Below are 16,180 nucleotides of genomic sequence, written 5' to 3'. Positions count from 1 at the left end.
AAGGTCATAGATTCTCATTCCACTCCAAATTTGTATTCTTCGATTATTTTTGTAAATTAAAATTTCAAAAAGTTTACATTAAAAATAATGAAAGAGGCTTAACTAATTGGATTTCCAATTCAATTGGTTTTCCAATTAACTTACTATATTTTTCACCATTTTCTTACCGCTATTCAATAAACTATGAGTTATTTAATTAGAATTACTTAATCAGAAGTAGAAAGAAGAAATACACACTTTGAATTTTATTTCTTATGGCTTTCTCTGTATTTTTCTAGGGTGCCTATAAAGATGTCTACGCAAGCGCCGACGTTCATTCAGCCGGTACAAAGTGTTGTGGCACTGGAGGGTAGTGCCGCAACCTTTGAGGCTCAGATTAGTGGTAAGGATTTATTTTCTAATCCATTATTATATATTTATATTTTATGCCATATCCCTCCGAGAAAATTATAGTAAAATTGGCTGTATTATCCTGAAATTAAATGAGTTATTTAATAGATAATTATGTCATGTTAAAAGGATATTTATTGCTGGAAATTACTATATATGTTTTTTTGTCTTAAAAATCTAGCATGTCCTCCAAAAACTATAAGAATAATTCAAATATCAAGTCTATGAGTATTGGTATTTTCCTTGTTGATTTATCCAGGTAACTCCATAATAATAATAAGTGCAGAACCATGAAGAAGCCTAGGCTGGAGGACTCCATTGTTCGTACATGCTATGGGTTATACATACTGGAGACCACTAGTTGGACAAAAATATGGAGTTTTGGATTAAATATTTAATTTATTTGCTCATGGTTATAGACTGAGGGTTAACACATTTAGACCTTCACTGTGTATCTGACCTCTCAGCTGTTGTCGACCTGCTTTGTTTGCCACTTAGTCAGCCAACAGCTAATGGCAGTATTGATGGGAGTTGAAATCTTCTAACAGCTGCAGGTCACAGTTGTCTAGTCTTGTCTCAGAGCTTATTTTAGATCACTTTGCCTTTTCTTATTTCATGATGGTTCCTAAATTGCCTGCTGTCTAATGTTCTAAATGTCATAATGTCCATCTAAAAATCAAATGCCAAGTATATATAGAGTTTTCATTTTTGATACATTCAGATCCCCCTGATTTCTAGTTGTTCAATAATAAAGGCCTTATAGCTACAGTTGTCTATCTCCATGAAACAAGATCATGGACAATGGACAATGTTAGTTCGGTGTACAGATTGAGATTTTTTATTTTTTTGTGATCATTCTGTAATTTGGTTTCTTGTTGTTCTATGCAAGATGGTCAAAGGGACTAATTTATATGAATCCGAATTTCTAATATGCATTATTATTTTGCTCGACTATAAGAAAAACTGTACCTTTACTAAAGATGGCATCTTGGTTGCGACTATATATCTGGATATTGTGAAAATGTTGTAAAAGTGAGTGTGGCTTGGTAGCCCTTATCTGGTTCTGTAAAATCAGAATATGATTCAACATGTTTCAACAGATAATAAGTAATTACAATAGACAATAAATATATAAATGCTTTATTTGGCAATATAAATGTTTCTCTAGATATTTTTAAAAGGCCATGACAGTAGAATTAATGTTTTAGGTACATATTACCTATCTAGGGTGACCCAGAGTGCAACATTTTCCTCCTACTGTTTGACACAGAAAAGTCTATTTGGCTACATTGTCACCAAATATAAGGTTATTTATATAAACTGCTTGATCGCCAGTCTGTGCAGAAATTAGTTTATAAAAGTGATTTCCTGTTCTCTGCACTTGAGATTTTGGTATGGTAAGAATGGAGGTTATGAGCCATCTATCATTGGCAGTCTGCTGTAATGATGACTAATTAACTTTGGTTCAAAGGATCGGATGATATTGGAAGAGGTTGTGCCTGGGCTATTTTAGGAAAATTGATCTGCTTTAAAGCTACATGGCAGCTGCCTCTCTATAAAAGGCGCGATGTGTTGATCCATCGCCTGCAACACCAGCTCTATAATAACCCCACACCATGTCCTGTCACTCAAACCCTTCAAGCTACAGCTGCCTTTCTAAATTTAAGATTAATATGCTGAATATTTAGGATACATATATATATATATTCTTTTTAAGGTTTGCTGCCATTTATATGTATATATTTATTATGTATATAAACCAGAATGTTATTGGTGTACTTTCAAGTTGATTTATTTGATTTGCTGTAGAATGCAGGCGAAGGTTCCCATTGAAGTCTTAAATCTTGATAGATAGATAGATAGATAGATAGATAGATGGATGGATGGATGGATAGATAGGTAGATAGATAGATAGATAGATGGATGGATAGATAGATAGATAGATAGATGGCTAGATAGATAGATTAGATAGATAGATAGATAGATAGATAGATAGATAGATAGATAGATAGATAGATAGATAGATAGATAGATAGATGTAAAAAGTAGATGATAGATGTATCTGGCTAATTAGACATGATAACAATAAAGTTTGAAACTTGGAGTCTATGAGATCCAAACAACATCTCACTGCAAACGTATTTTCTTAAGGACAATGGGCGGTCCCTAAACCCATTGAAAACAATGCATTTTGAGCCCGTACATGTACGGGCTTTGTCATTAAGGGGTTAATATAAGACAGGGGTGTCCAAGTTTTTTTCTGCAGTGGGCCACTTCATCAGAATTGTATACGTGCGCGGGCCGCACTCATTTTTCACTGTGACAAAAAATATGGCCTTTAATAAAATATGCAGATTAAAATAAAGTAAAATGACCCAAAACCTTTACTCTTCCTCTCACTGATTTCTGGGCCTTGGAAGTTTTGCGACTACAAATTCAGGATTCCCTAGATTTATTCTAGGGATGAACTAAAATGAAAATTCTGGACCAAAACATTCAGGGTTCACTTAGCCAAAATCGAAAATGACCCCCACCTTTAAAAATAATAATAAAAACTCACATGTTTAATAAAAGTAGGTAACACACAATTGGACAAAATTAGCAATATGACTTGGCATGATAGGAGTGTGATTGCTAACAGCAATCACACTCCTATCATACCCAGGCAACCAGTAAATGCTGGTACCTAGGCATGATGGGCCAGTGCTCGCTGTGATTGCTGTTAGCAATCACACTCCTATCATGCCAAGTCAGCCAGTACATGCTGGTACAGGGTGGCTGTAAGTGATGTGCAGACCACATACTGCTGGCAGCATCACTACACGTGGGGGGCAGCTAGCTAGGTTTCAGCATGTACTGGCTGACTTGGCATGATAGGAGTGTGATTGCTAACAGTAGTCACAGTCCCATCATGCCTAGGTTCCAGCACTTACACATCCATCCAGTAAATGCTGGAACCTAGGCATGATGGGACTGTGATTGCTGTTAGCAATCACACTCCTATCATGCCAAGTCAGCCAATACACGCTGGTACAGGGTGGCTGTAAGTGATGTGCAGACCCCATACTGCTGGCAGCATCAATACACAAGGGGGGCAGCTAGCCAGGTTTCAGCATGTACTGGCTGACTTGGCATGATAGGAGTGTGATTTCTAACAGCAATCACAGTCCCATCATGCCTAGGTTCCAGCACACATCCATGCTATCACACACACACACACTCATTTATTCATATAATCATTCATTCACAGATTCATTCCCTCAATCACACACACTCATTCAAACACCCTCCCCACCCCCTTACCTGCACTGCAGCTCCTCGATTCCGCTCACAGACTTCAGCAGGGGGCGCAGCCTCCCTCTGCCTTCTCTGCTAAAGCACAGAGGAAGTAGGATGTCACGTGAACTCCGCTTCCTCTGTGCAGTCCAGAAGACCCTCCCACAAGTAAGTAGCAGGGCTTGAGGTGCGGCTCGCGTAAGATCGGTTGCCCTGGCTGCCGATCTTACGCTGGCCGCACCTCGAGGTCTCGCGGGCCGCATTTGGCCCGCGGGCCGCATGTTAGATGCCCCTGATATAAGAGAAGGTTGTAATAGCACCTATTTGAAAGCTGGTGGCATGATATGCTCCTTTTATATATATATATATATAAATGTAATTATGAGTACATAGTTTAGTTTAAGTTTAGTTTAAGCTTCGTGTCCATGTGTTTAAATTGGTTTCAGAGATTGTAGCTCGATTGTTGTAAAAGGCCATCCTTTTAAGGAAAACAGCAGTGTAGGAAAGCCAACAGTTATCCCAAAAGTAAAGATAAAATAAGATTTCCCTATATCGTAGAATATGAAGTGCATTTGCTCTGACTATTCCTGATGTAATCTGAGATATATTCTGAAAGGTTACTGGGAGCGATTGCACACTATGTATAGTTCAATGCAGCATTATCTATTTAAACTGTAAAATTTGCTTTCGATGGACTACATTTCTGGGAGGTCATAATGTAATTGAAGCGATATATTACATATCTTCATTCTCAAGCTGCTTTTTAATGCATTAAAGCCCTCAACGGTGGAGTTTTATTATAAAATTAGCTATCGTACAAGAACATTTAGGAAGCAGAAGAGATAAATACCTCAATAATGAGACATGTTCTTTTACCTAGGAAGTTGTGGTTAGATCAGGGTTAGTCTACAGGTTGTGTTCCTGTGGTTGTGTAACTGTGTTGCTCCAAAAAGCTTTGGTTTGGCTAATTGTCATGTGAGTTTGTGATCACACAAGATGAGCTGAATTTTACTGATTTAAATAAAATGATTTAAATAAAATAAATGTATCAGAGCATTCTATATTAACAGGGGGACCTGAAAGTCAATAATATGTATGTAATTATAAATTGTAAAAATAAAATTTAGTATTATAACTTACTCAGTTACATAAATAGCTATACATAGGTCACACTAGCCAGGGGCAGACTGGGACCATCCAGGGCCCCAGGCATCAAAAAGTCATGGGCCATCGTGGTGATGTCCCTTCCTTAACCACACCCTGTCATGACCATGCCCCCTTAAACCCTCCCCTTGTGGTTACACCCCTGATATATGTTTTTCAGTATTTTTAGCAATAAAATAAGATAACTTTCAAACAGTATGAACAAATTTTAATTTGTGGTTTTCACACATCACATACATAGTATTTAATATCACTGCCATCGCTACATACTGAGCCAGAAATTGACAGTGGTACAGCCTGCGCCACCTCTGCCCCTTAAACAGCCTGCCTGTCCCACCTTTGCCCTTAAACAGCCTGCCTATGCCACTTATGCCCCTTAAACAGCCGGTCTGTGCCACCTCTGTCCCTTAACAGCCTGCCAGTGCCACCTCTACCCCCTCAACAGCCTGCTTGTGCCATCTCCTAAAATAACAGTACCCTTCTGATCATTTAAAATGTTGAGAGGTATGCAAAGTTATAGATTATTACTTTTTCGTGTTTCAAAACTTCATTCCTGATGTGCTTCCATTAAATGGTTTTGAGACACATTTATTTTTTATTGTATAGATCTCTTACATAGTGTTCTGTTCTGTTGTAATGAGCTAAATTAACCACATGTTACTCATTTTATTTCTGCACACCTGTGGAATTCTGTAATGGTTTTCAAGGAAAGGCCAGAAGTAGGAGGGAGTGTAGCTAGATGACATTGTTCCTACCCAGAGGTGAAAGAATTGCCCCCTGTGTCTGGCAATCAGCTGGCAATCAGCTGCCATTCCTGCAGCATCCTTTTTAAAGTGTTCCCAGGCACGAATTAAATGCCCAGAAATGTAGCTTTGGCCAAATAAAGGAACTTTTATACGATGTTATATCACTTTCTCCCTGTCCTGTCCCAGTGCTACAGGGGCATGCTATCTGTGCTTCATTACCTGCATTCAATACCTGCAATGTGTTTCCATGCGATGCATGCTGGGGAGGGTGCAAGCACAAAGAAGACCTTCCTATGGTACCTGGCACAGGCCAGAAATACAGAAAATAACCTATACATTTGTTACTCATTTCGTTTGTAAATGTATAGGTAATTTTTAGCCCATTAATATGTACTTAATGATTAATGATGTACTCTTTAGTATTATAATTTTGAGAGATAATTTGATTCTTTGAAATACATGGAGTCCAGATGTCCAGAAGAGTATTCATTGCACTTCTCTGAACATTCTGTGACTTGCAATGGAGTATTGTATTAGAGTACAGTGATTTCGGAGACAACTTCACCAACAAGTACTTTTGATGATCTTCTAAAGTAAGAACACAGGAAACTAGTCCTCTTCCCATCCATCTTCTTTTCATATGAAGTCTCAATATTAATACATGTTTTAATATACGATATAGATTTACGCTAAGTTTGAAATATTCTTCCAAAAGTGGCACTGTATGTTAGCTGTGATAAGCTAGAGATTTTTTTTTTTACTTATTATTCGTTTATATTATTGTAGTTAAGAAATCATGTGTGTCCGCTAATCATTTTCATTTTATTTCTGTATTTGTCCTTTTAGGTTTTCCAGTTCCAGAGGTGAGCTGGTTTAGGGATGGCCAGGTAATTTCTGCTGCAACACTGCCCGGTGTGCAGATCACGTTTAGCGATGGCCGCGCTAGACTTGTGATCTCCGCTGCGACAGCCGCACACAGTGGAAGATATACCCTACGAGCCACCAATGGAGCAGGGCAAGCTACTAGTACCGCCGAACTACTTGTAACAGGTATGACCAAGTACCTGCGAACATATAATATTGAGTGATCCCATGTCACAAAGTCATGAAGAACCCTGAACGATAAGGTTAAATAATTGTTATCACAAGCACAGAAACATCAAATAGCGCCCTAGTCATTTTAGCTGATCCAACCAAGCTATAGAGGCACTTATGCTAGAACTTTGGTGTTTTTGTGTTTTTCACATCTCTGTACAAACTAAGTGTTTTTAAATGCCTTATTTTATTTTATTCTGTAGCTGAAACTGCACCCCCAAACTTTACACAAAGACTACAGACTACGACAGTAAGACAAGGCAGTCAAGTTCGACTTGACGTTAGAGTGAGTGGAATCCCTACACCTGTGGTGAAGTTCTACAGAGAGGGCGCTGAAATTCACAGCTCCCCTGATTTTCTGATTTTACGTGATGGAGACCTCTACAGTTTAATAATCGCAGAAGCTTATCCCGAAGATTCTGGAACTTATTCTGTAAATGCAACAAATAATGTCGGACGTGCCACTTCAACAGCTGAACTGACTATTCAAGGTACGGATTCTATTTTGCAAGCAAAATCAGATGAGATAATCTTTGTTTCCCAGAAATTCATGATTTCATCCGAACGAAGGTTACATTTTATTTTAAGGCTTTGGAATCATTAGCATTCATGTAAATTGAATTGTTTGCATTGTTTGAGGGGCTTCAAATAGAAATGCTCCACATTTCCACCTAAATCACATTATAGATTTGTATAGAGTTGTAACAGTCTACAAATATTTTGAACTTGTTAATTTAATATAATTAACAGTGTTTTTACAATTATATAGTAACATTTGGTTTCAAACCATAGAATGTGTTGATTACAACCATCACAAAGTCAACTTGATACAATTCTTACATTTCACTGTTTTTGTAACTTTTGTAGCTGATGAAGAAATTCCCGCTAAAAAGACAAAGACACTTGTATCGACTGCTCAGATTTCCCAAGCAAGACAGGCACGTTTCGAAAAGGTAATTTTAACAAACTTTTTTTTACACCATATTAATAACTGCTTTATCCAAATGTCCATAATATCTGTGGTTTATCTATAATCTTCCTTGATTTTGTTTTGCAGAGAGTAGAGGCTCATTATGAAGCTAGATCCAGTGCCACAGTTGAAATGACTATTGAAGGAACTGCAGGACTGCAGCTGCCACACAAAACCCCTCCTAGAATCCCCCCAAAGCCCCCTTCAAAGTCACCAACACCTCCAGTAATTCCTACTAGGATTCAGACTCCAAGACAGCAGTCTCCTTCACCTTCTAGACAATCTCCTTCCCCTGTACGACCAGTAAGAGCGCCAGTGCCATCACCTGTAAGGTAATACAACTACCGGATTTGTATATTTCTTTATGTGCAAAGTGCAGAGATTTGACTGTTGGTTCACCAAGCTACAATCAAATATAAAATGTGCTACCGAGTGGAATGATGCTAAATTAAAGATGAAATATGGATTTTAAATCATTTTATACAAATGCATTGCTAGGACAGGGAAAGAGAGAACATTTCTACCAGACGCATTATCAATGATTTACCACACAAGAGAGAGAAATGAATGAACAATGATCTGAACCATGATAAAGAATTTCTATGACACTATGATATTATAGAATAACCTGTATAACTAGCATACAGACACGCTATAACTCCTGCCAGATGTTTAGAAGACTTTTGACACCTCAAGTGACCTCTGACATAATGATTTGTGCATCACACTTAATAATGACTGATCAAAAGCCTGGACTTTACTGATTATTGTTATTATTGTTATTATTATTATTATTATCTTTTATTTATTAAGCACCAACAGCAGAGCTGTACAATTTAAGCAGTTAACACATACACAACAAATATACATTAATACAAACAGATACATCAGGAGTTGAAAACCCCGTCTGTAAGCTTGCCATCTAGCCTTATGGTATGGTTACACAAAGTTCCTGGCAGGAATGGTGGGCTTTTGAGGCGCTGCTTGTGAGCTTACAGTCTATGGGATCTTTTCTGTTTCACAAGTAGTATTGCTCTACCAATAAACGTATCGCATTGACTCTGCTTCTTGTATGCTAACCAATATTGTCTGAAAAGTGTTTTAGTTCCAGTGACACTGATGAGTGCCAATAGGGTTCAAATATTATTTTCTTTGTTGATTCCTAAAAGTACCTGGGCATTGTTGCACCTTTACCTTATCTATGTATACCATACCTATCTTTCAGAAATAATTTCAAAACTTTTTATCTGGACGTTTAATAACCTTTATGTTTATAAATATTAGAATACAACTAATGTTTGCTGTAAATAGGCAAATTTTACCCTTTTACCTTAAATCAAGCACTATTTTTAACAGGAGTGTTTTGGTGCCATCTTGTGGTTATTTTGCAGATTACATTGGATACTTGCTTTATTTTCTTTTTAGTTGGGAGGAAGAAGGACTTACATTGCTGCTAGATTTTGCTCTGTTTGTTTTATTAGAGTACCCTATACAGTATATAGCAACAGATTCTGTAGTGTTGCTACAATATGGGGCAGTAGAAAAAATGAACAAAGACTATTTAAATATTAACAATAACATTAACACATGTTTGATGTGTACAGGCAGAGAAGGACAAAGGGCTCTGAGCTTACAATCTACTGATATAATATTTTAGCATCCCTATCCTCATTTTAGATGAGTTAAAGTAGAGGTAACTGATTTATGAATAGGACTGTGTTATCATACAGTCAAATAATGTTTGCGTTTTCCTTTTATTCATCAGGTCAGTCTCTCCGGCTGGAAGACTGTCAACTTCTCCGATCAGATCAGTTAAGTCTCCTTCCCCAATGAGGACCACACCAACACCTCACGCTGCAGATGTTCCTCCTCCTTGGAAGCAAGAAGTTCTTGTATCTACAAGGGCTGCACACACAAGGATTGAAGAGAAATGGGAATCTGAACGAATGACTACCGGAGTTGAAACCAGAGAGGTAATTGGCCAGTGTTTGTTTTTTAGTATGGCGGAACATGGACAGTTATTTCCAAAATAAACCTATATTTTGTATAACTCCATGTTGAGAATAATCAGGTTTCCTCAGATCCTACAAGATGCCTTATTGTACCAATAAACATTAAAAAAAAGTTGAAAAAGGAGGACCAGGGTATCTTTGTTCTGAAAGTCTTGTAGTTTGTAGACGTGTTTTTATGGAAAGGTTAAGTCAAACACACACTGACACTCTTTGAAAAGTGAGTGTTCATTCATGAGAAACTGCCCAGGAACTAGTTTTTTTTGCTGAAAACTTGGCTAGACCCAAAAACTGTTTTATTTACAACATTTTCTCAGCTGCATAGTTAATAAAAATGACTTCATTAAATGTTCTGTTAAAATAGAATAGAAAAACGAAACATTTTTTTTTTTAAAGGAAGATGTGCGTTAATGTACAAATGCATTCTATTGGTGATGTTTACATTCTGAGGACAGCAGTCCCATCATGTTTGCTTTGTGTATGTGAAACGTATTTTAATGTGATGAATATAGGTCTACGGCACAGGGAAAACAGCAGCTGTTGCGACGGTAGTTGCAGCTGTTGATCTGGCAAGAGTGAGGGAACCTGTTCCAAGTGCCAGGATAACAATGCCTGCTGTACACATTCAGCCTGTTCACGAGCAGGTAGAAAATAAAGCACATATTTAATAGCATTTACTGGCCGTGAAGCAGCTATAACAGGGGCAGGCTGGTGGCATTTACACTGCTGAGCACGATATTTTCAATAGTTACATAGCACCTTCTGATTCCATGATTTTATAGACCTGGGCTATGTAGACTATTTGGAAAACCAACAAGGACTTTTCTATTTCTGCTGAAAATATAAAAAGTAAGAATATCTGTTTTTCTTGAGAGGTTCTACAGGAGCCACAGTACCAGCCTCAACCAGCCAGTCCCTGTGCAATAAGTATAACAAGTGCTTGCTTTTTGCTTTTGCTGACATCCATCATCCATAGTGAGCTTCATCAGGTTAACGCCATTACATCCATGCTCTGCTTCATCCATCATCGCCTTGGTAGACTCTGTACCAGTACAAGATTTTTCTCCTGTGTTTTAAGAAGTCCCTTTTTCTCTTAAACAATCAGATTAGAAAGGAGGCTGAAACAACTGCTGTTAGCAGTATAGATGTGACCAGTGAGAGAACCAGACAAGAGGCGGTATCGAGAAGTGTGGAAGCAATTTCATCCAAACAAGAACATCTAAGAACCGTAGAGGCAATTTCCAGCAAACAAGAACATCTAAGAACCGTAGAGGCAATTTCCACCAAACAAGAACATCTAAGAACCGTAGAGGCAATTTCCACCAAACAAGAGCAACTATGGACTGCAGAAGGAGCTGCAGCTAAAAGAGAACAAATTCAAACAGTCCAAGAACAGGTGAATACATACTGCTAGAGATGTGAAAGTTAAATGTAACCCATTACTTACTTAAGAAATATAGAGCCAATAAATCTAACATTTCAAGCAATGTCTTTCTACTAACTTCCCACCTGTGACCTGTACCATTGGCTGTTATTGAACCAAGAAAAGGTTAGAAAAAATGTACAAATTGAGTTTGACAAAAATAATGTTATAAAGCATCTACAGCAATAGTCTGTGGCACCCGGCACAAATATAAAAATGTTTTCTTGTGTGAAAGGCAGGCCAGTGTGTTGTTCTATATGGGTATGTAGGTGTACAAGTGTCCTTTCTTGTGATGTTAAGACTTGTGGTTTGTGTCCATGTATTACTTGAATTGTGGGACAGATGATTCATGACGCGGAGAAAGTCATGGCAGTTGAGACGGTGCTGGCCTCTGTACAACGAGCTAGAACACAGTCTGTCCTAAGCACAAGTTTGCCAGTGGCTACTGATATACACGAGATGGAAGAGGTATAAGTTCCAATGGTCACATATAGAGTATCTTTTTCTGCACCATCACTGGGCACCTTCGACATGCACGCTGCCAATCGTCCTCTCTTTGTTTCACGTGTTATTTGAAACACAAAACTATGTGCATGCTAGATGTCATGGCCCATTTAACAACTGCAAGCAGACAAAATCTCAGCATTCATAAATGTGCCAGAATTTACGTATCTTTGTTATTTCATTCATAGAACAGTAGAGACACGCGTTAGCATATATATAATATGTACAGTATAATATTATATTATTATAATATTATACATACAGTATAATAACCTGCGTCAGTACTTGTCACATTGTGTCTCCGCATTGTAGCGGTAACTGAATACTCATGTACATGTGACTGTTAGTTTGGTACAGTTTCAGTATTGTGCTGTATGTTTTCTTTTTTGTTTGTCGTTGTGGGCTTTGTATGAATTCTGTAAATGTCCTCTTTAGATCGATGCCGGCACAAAAGCTGGCGCTGTGGCTACAGTTGTTGCTGCAGTTGACCTAGCCCGTGTTAGACAACCAGGACACATTGAAGAGGGCTACACAGAAGAAACTGCTCTGCAATATGAATACAAAGAGCATGTTTCAGCTAGGAAAACAGTTGAATTTTCACCCGAACGTCAGGTTGTCACTAAACCGGTGAAGGCTCCGGAGATTCATGTCCCTGTTGTACCAAAAATTCTACCTGCAGATCATGTACCAACACCTGTGCCTCAGGTTAGGCATTGTGCTTTTATCCATTAATACTTCAATTTGTAGCTTGTACATAAAACTTAAAAACTCAACAACACTTTATTGGTCAATATAGATTAGAAGAACACCAGAACCAACAACAGTACCAACAGTACAACTGGAACAAACACTTCCACATACTCCTGTTCCTCATTTTATGGTCTCAAAAGTCTCAGTTCCTAAATCTGAGCAAACATATGAGGTAAGATCTCCATGAGACGAATGCCAGGCACCCCACAGCGGCACAATGCGCCATATTGTGGTATTCTGGCCTCTCAATGGGCGATACTATCATTCATACCAGACTGAGAATGTAGAACCATTTTACAAAAGTAATTTTAATCCAGGCAATTTGAATCTTAATGTTCTAATCTGGTGTGATATGATAGAAAGCTGTGCCTTGATTTCCCTAAACCACAAATAACTTTGCGTTGCAAATATCCATGCTATGTGCTTTAAGATGTAAGAACACAATGTACCAATCACAAAATTAAGAATCTAAATTTTAGCAATTTGAATACTTTTACAGTTATTTTCCAAATGGATATTTGCAATACTTTGCCTGACATACAATATGTTATTGATAAATACTCATTGGAAAATCCCTAGCTCATTAATCTAATAATATTTAAAAAATCCTAAACCTTTTAACCTTATAGGTGATTTAATGCAAACTAAAAATAAGTTCAATCAGTGATTAACACAGCACACACATACACAACTATAGCTTTTAATGCAAAATAATTTTCCCCGTGCTTCCCTTCTTCGCATAACATCTTTTTTATTTATTTATATATGTTTTGCTGTGTGTCCTAATTTACAATGAATGTTTTTCCGTTTTGTCTAATTCTTCTGTAAAATGCAACTTTTTGTAATATTTTTACTCTTCTCTTGGATTTTAAAGATGCACTGGTATTTTCTTTTCATGGAAACAAAAACTCTTTAGCCCCATATGAGTGTAAATGACTTATAATAACACTTTTCTTATTACTCGTGTCATTTAATTTAGTAATCTTGAGTCATTTTGTGTCACCCATGAATGTTAATGACCCACATATTCACCATTCAAAAGTTTGGGGTCACATTTCATGGGGAAAAAAGGACATTTCTAGTTGTATAACTGCAAAAGGGTTTTCTCGTGATTGCTTAGCCTTGTAAACATAAACCTTGATTAGTGAACATAACCTGCCATTGAAACACAGGAGTGATGATTTTTAAGTGACCCCAAACTTTTGAATGGTAATATAAATATCTATATATCCAAGTAACTTGGCATAACAATTGGAAAGTATAGCGCATCTTTGAAACGTAAGTCCTTTGATGGTATGGTAACTTATTTTCTCTTGGGTTGGGTAGGTTTCCATTGCAGGATCTGCCATAGCATCTCTTGAAAAAGAGTTAACAACATCAGCTTCCCAAAAGGTCACCAAACCAGTGAAAGCTCCTCATTTAAAGCCAGCAGAAACCAGAACTGTGACAGAAAAAGTGGTCTCTCACACTTTTCCTTTGGCAGAGACAACTGAAGCGTATAAAACTCGCTTTGATATTGAAATGAAAAGAGATGTAGGTGTGAGCATATCAGGTGGTATAGCTCGCGACGAAAGATTTCAATATGAATATGAGGTTGGTTTTAATGAGTTTCTTCCTAATTGCTCCTTGCTTCAGTAGTAGTATAGAAAGGCACAATAACAAAACTTCCTACAAACCTCTCTCCTTACTTATCAGCGCTGATGAACAATTACACCTCCAGAGGAATGATACCCTATGAGACATCTAAATTAATATTAGTTGCTTTTTTTTCTTTCTTTCTTTAATTTGATTTTCAGACCTCCGCTTGCTAACATTACCATAAGCAAGAGAATTCCTCTTTATCTATTCCCGCATGATGCTTCTTCTACACGTCTGTCTTGTACAGTCTTTAACGTGAATTCCTATATTGCAGGTTGAGGAAGCTGCTGGAATTCCCGAAGTCGCACAAGTCCCAGTGACCCCGCCAACATTAGTGTCTGTAAGTAACACAAATAGTTTATTCTCCACGTTAGCTATTTTTGTTGCAACCGCGTAATTTTGTTACATTTAAGGTGATGCCTGCTCATTATTTTTGGCTCACATTAATAGATTTCTTCTTGGTTTGTAGGGCTTGAAAAATGTGACTGTCCTTGAAGGCGAATCTGTTACATTGGAGTGTAGCATTACTGGGCATCCTTTACCAACTGTGGAGTGGTATCGAGAAGATTACCGCATTGAAAACTCAATTGATTTCCAAATTACCTACACTGAAGAGATCGTACGTCTTGTAATCCGTGAAGCTTTTGCTGAAGATAGTGGCCGATTCACTTGCACTGCTTCCAATGAGGCTGGCACAGTTAGCACGTCATGCTACCTACTCGTTCAAGGTAACTCATTACATCTTATTTCATTACATGTGTTGCATTGTTTCACAAGCCAATCACTTAAAATTATAAAGTGCTTTGGAAGTAAACTGCATCAGGCAGATAACCTTTCTTTCTTTGATTTCTCTTCTTAGGCTGTGTGGTCACAATATTAGATAATATAATAATTTTTATTACAAATACTAAAATGCAAGAGACTTGGGGGAAAAAAAGAAAAAACACCCAAAGACAGAGAATAATATAAGAGAAAAGCTTCTGTTTGAGATATAAGGTTCTGGCAAAAAAAAAGTATAAGGCCACCAAACACCATCCCAAAACTAGTACTAGAACCATAATTATATATTATTTTATAATATGTTCATATATATTAAATGCGTTAATATACAGCAGCCACAGCTTACTGGAGAATTTTATATTTTAATATCAGATGATTTTTTCAAAAATATTTACTAATATTGTCCACTTTTCTTTTGTAGTTTCTGAGGAGTATGAAGCTAAAGAAACAATCACTGAGAAAGTTCCAGAACCCAAAGTGTAATTCTGTTTTTCTTTTTACTATGTATTAATATATTTGCAATGTATTTTATATGGTGCATTTCCATGGAAGTGAATGTTCGGGAGAAGCTTTCAATATCCTTTTGCTGATGTTACAACACATGCATCAACTACAGAAGCATTATGTCGTATGATGTAAATGTTATGACGCGTGTGACATAACTTCCCATATTAATTCTTCAGAGAACTTTGAGCCAATGAGTAAACTGGAAAGTTAGTGAAATGCTCAGTTTTTTGTTATTAGTTTTTTTTCTAATTATTGGAGTTGGTGACACTGTCAGAGGCTCTAAGGGGGGGGGTGTCACTTATTGCACAGGAGATATATGCGAGTTGGATGATTTATATCAACATCCTTTTCTCGGTCATTTCAAATATCCTAACACGAATACTGGTGTTGATAATACTTTCATACATTAGCAGATATATTTGGTTATCCTCTGTTCAAGTGTTTTTTTTTTTTACTTTTTCAGTTATCCTGAAGAAGTCCATGAAATGGAGGTGGAGACAGTCTCTCCTGCTGAGACGGGTGAAGGAGTAGCTCCTTTCTTTATTCGTAAACCAACTATTCAGAAATTAGTTGAAGGAGGAAAGGTTATTTTTGAGTGTCAAATTGGAGGCAACCCCAAGCCACATGTATACTGGAAAAAGGGTGGTTTACCCCTAAGCACTGGATACAGGTAAAAAAAAACACTTCTGATCCATACACAAACATATTGATTGAGTCATATATTCAATAATGATTGGTTTTAGTCAGTTACAAATATTTATAAAAAATGTAATACATCAATAACAACATCTCTATCTCTGTAATAGTTGTTGTAGACAGTTTCCGGTGTCTTGAAAAAACAAGTTCCTTGTCACATTTTAGGGCTTATACTCTATGTTTTATACCATATTTTTACGTGTTTATGTCTCTTCTTTAACTAATGAATGAA

General features: G+C 37.2%; 1 protein-coding gene across 1 annotated transcript in view; it reads left to right on the top strand.

Annotated features, from left to right (window-relative positions):
• Positions 1–291: 291 nt before the first annotated feature.
• Positions 292–16,180, top strand: part of LOC149286002 (titin-like) — a 200,452-nt gene continuing 184,563 nt past the window's right edge. The window contains exons 1-16 of the mRNA XM_089494688.1: positions 292–382; positions 6,423–6,626; positions 6,875–7,162; positions 7,539–7,624; positions 7,729–7,973; positions 9,407–9,614; positions 10,163–10,294; positions 10,756–11,046; positions 11,416–11,541; positions 12,013–12,282; positions 12,374–12,499; positions 13,654–13,920; positions 14,240–14,305; positions 14,435–14,693; positions 15,167–15,224; positions 15,716–15,922. Of these exons, the coding sequence (XP_089350814.1) occupies positions 292–382; positions 6,423–6,626; positions 6,875–7,162; positions 7,539–7,624; positions 7,729–7,973; positions 9,407–9,614; positions 10,163–10,294; positions 10,756–11,046; positions 11,416–11,541; positions 12,013–12,282; positions 12,374–12,499; positions 13,654–13,920; positions 14,240–14,305; positions 14,435–14,693; positions 15,167–15,224; positions 15,716–15,922 (2,924 nt within the window). The remainder of the gene's footprint in view (positions 383–6,422; positions 6,627–6,874; positions 7,163–7,538; positions 7,625–7,728; positions 7,974–9,406; positions 9,615–10,162; positions 10,295–10,755; positions 11,047–11,415; positions 11,542–12,012; positions 12,283–12,373; positions 12,500–13,653; positions 13,921–14,239; positions 14,306–14,434; positions 14,694–15,166; positions 15,225–15,715; positions 15,923–16,180) is intronic.

This window comes from Sceloporus occidentalis, unplaced genomic scaffold, assembly GCF_023333645.1.
Source record: "Sceloporus occidentalis isolate IW3139 unplaced genomic scaffold, rSceOcc1.0.p SCAF_74, whole genome shotgun sequence".
Lineage (NCBI taxonomy): Eukaryota > Metazoa > Chordata > Lepidosauria > Squamata > Phrynosomatidae > Sceloporus > Sceloporus occidentalis.
Note: the sequence above shows the minus strand (reverse complement) of the source record. Positions and strands in the feature narration are given on the sequence as shown.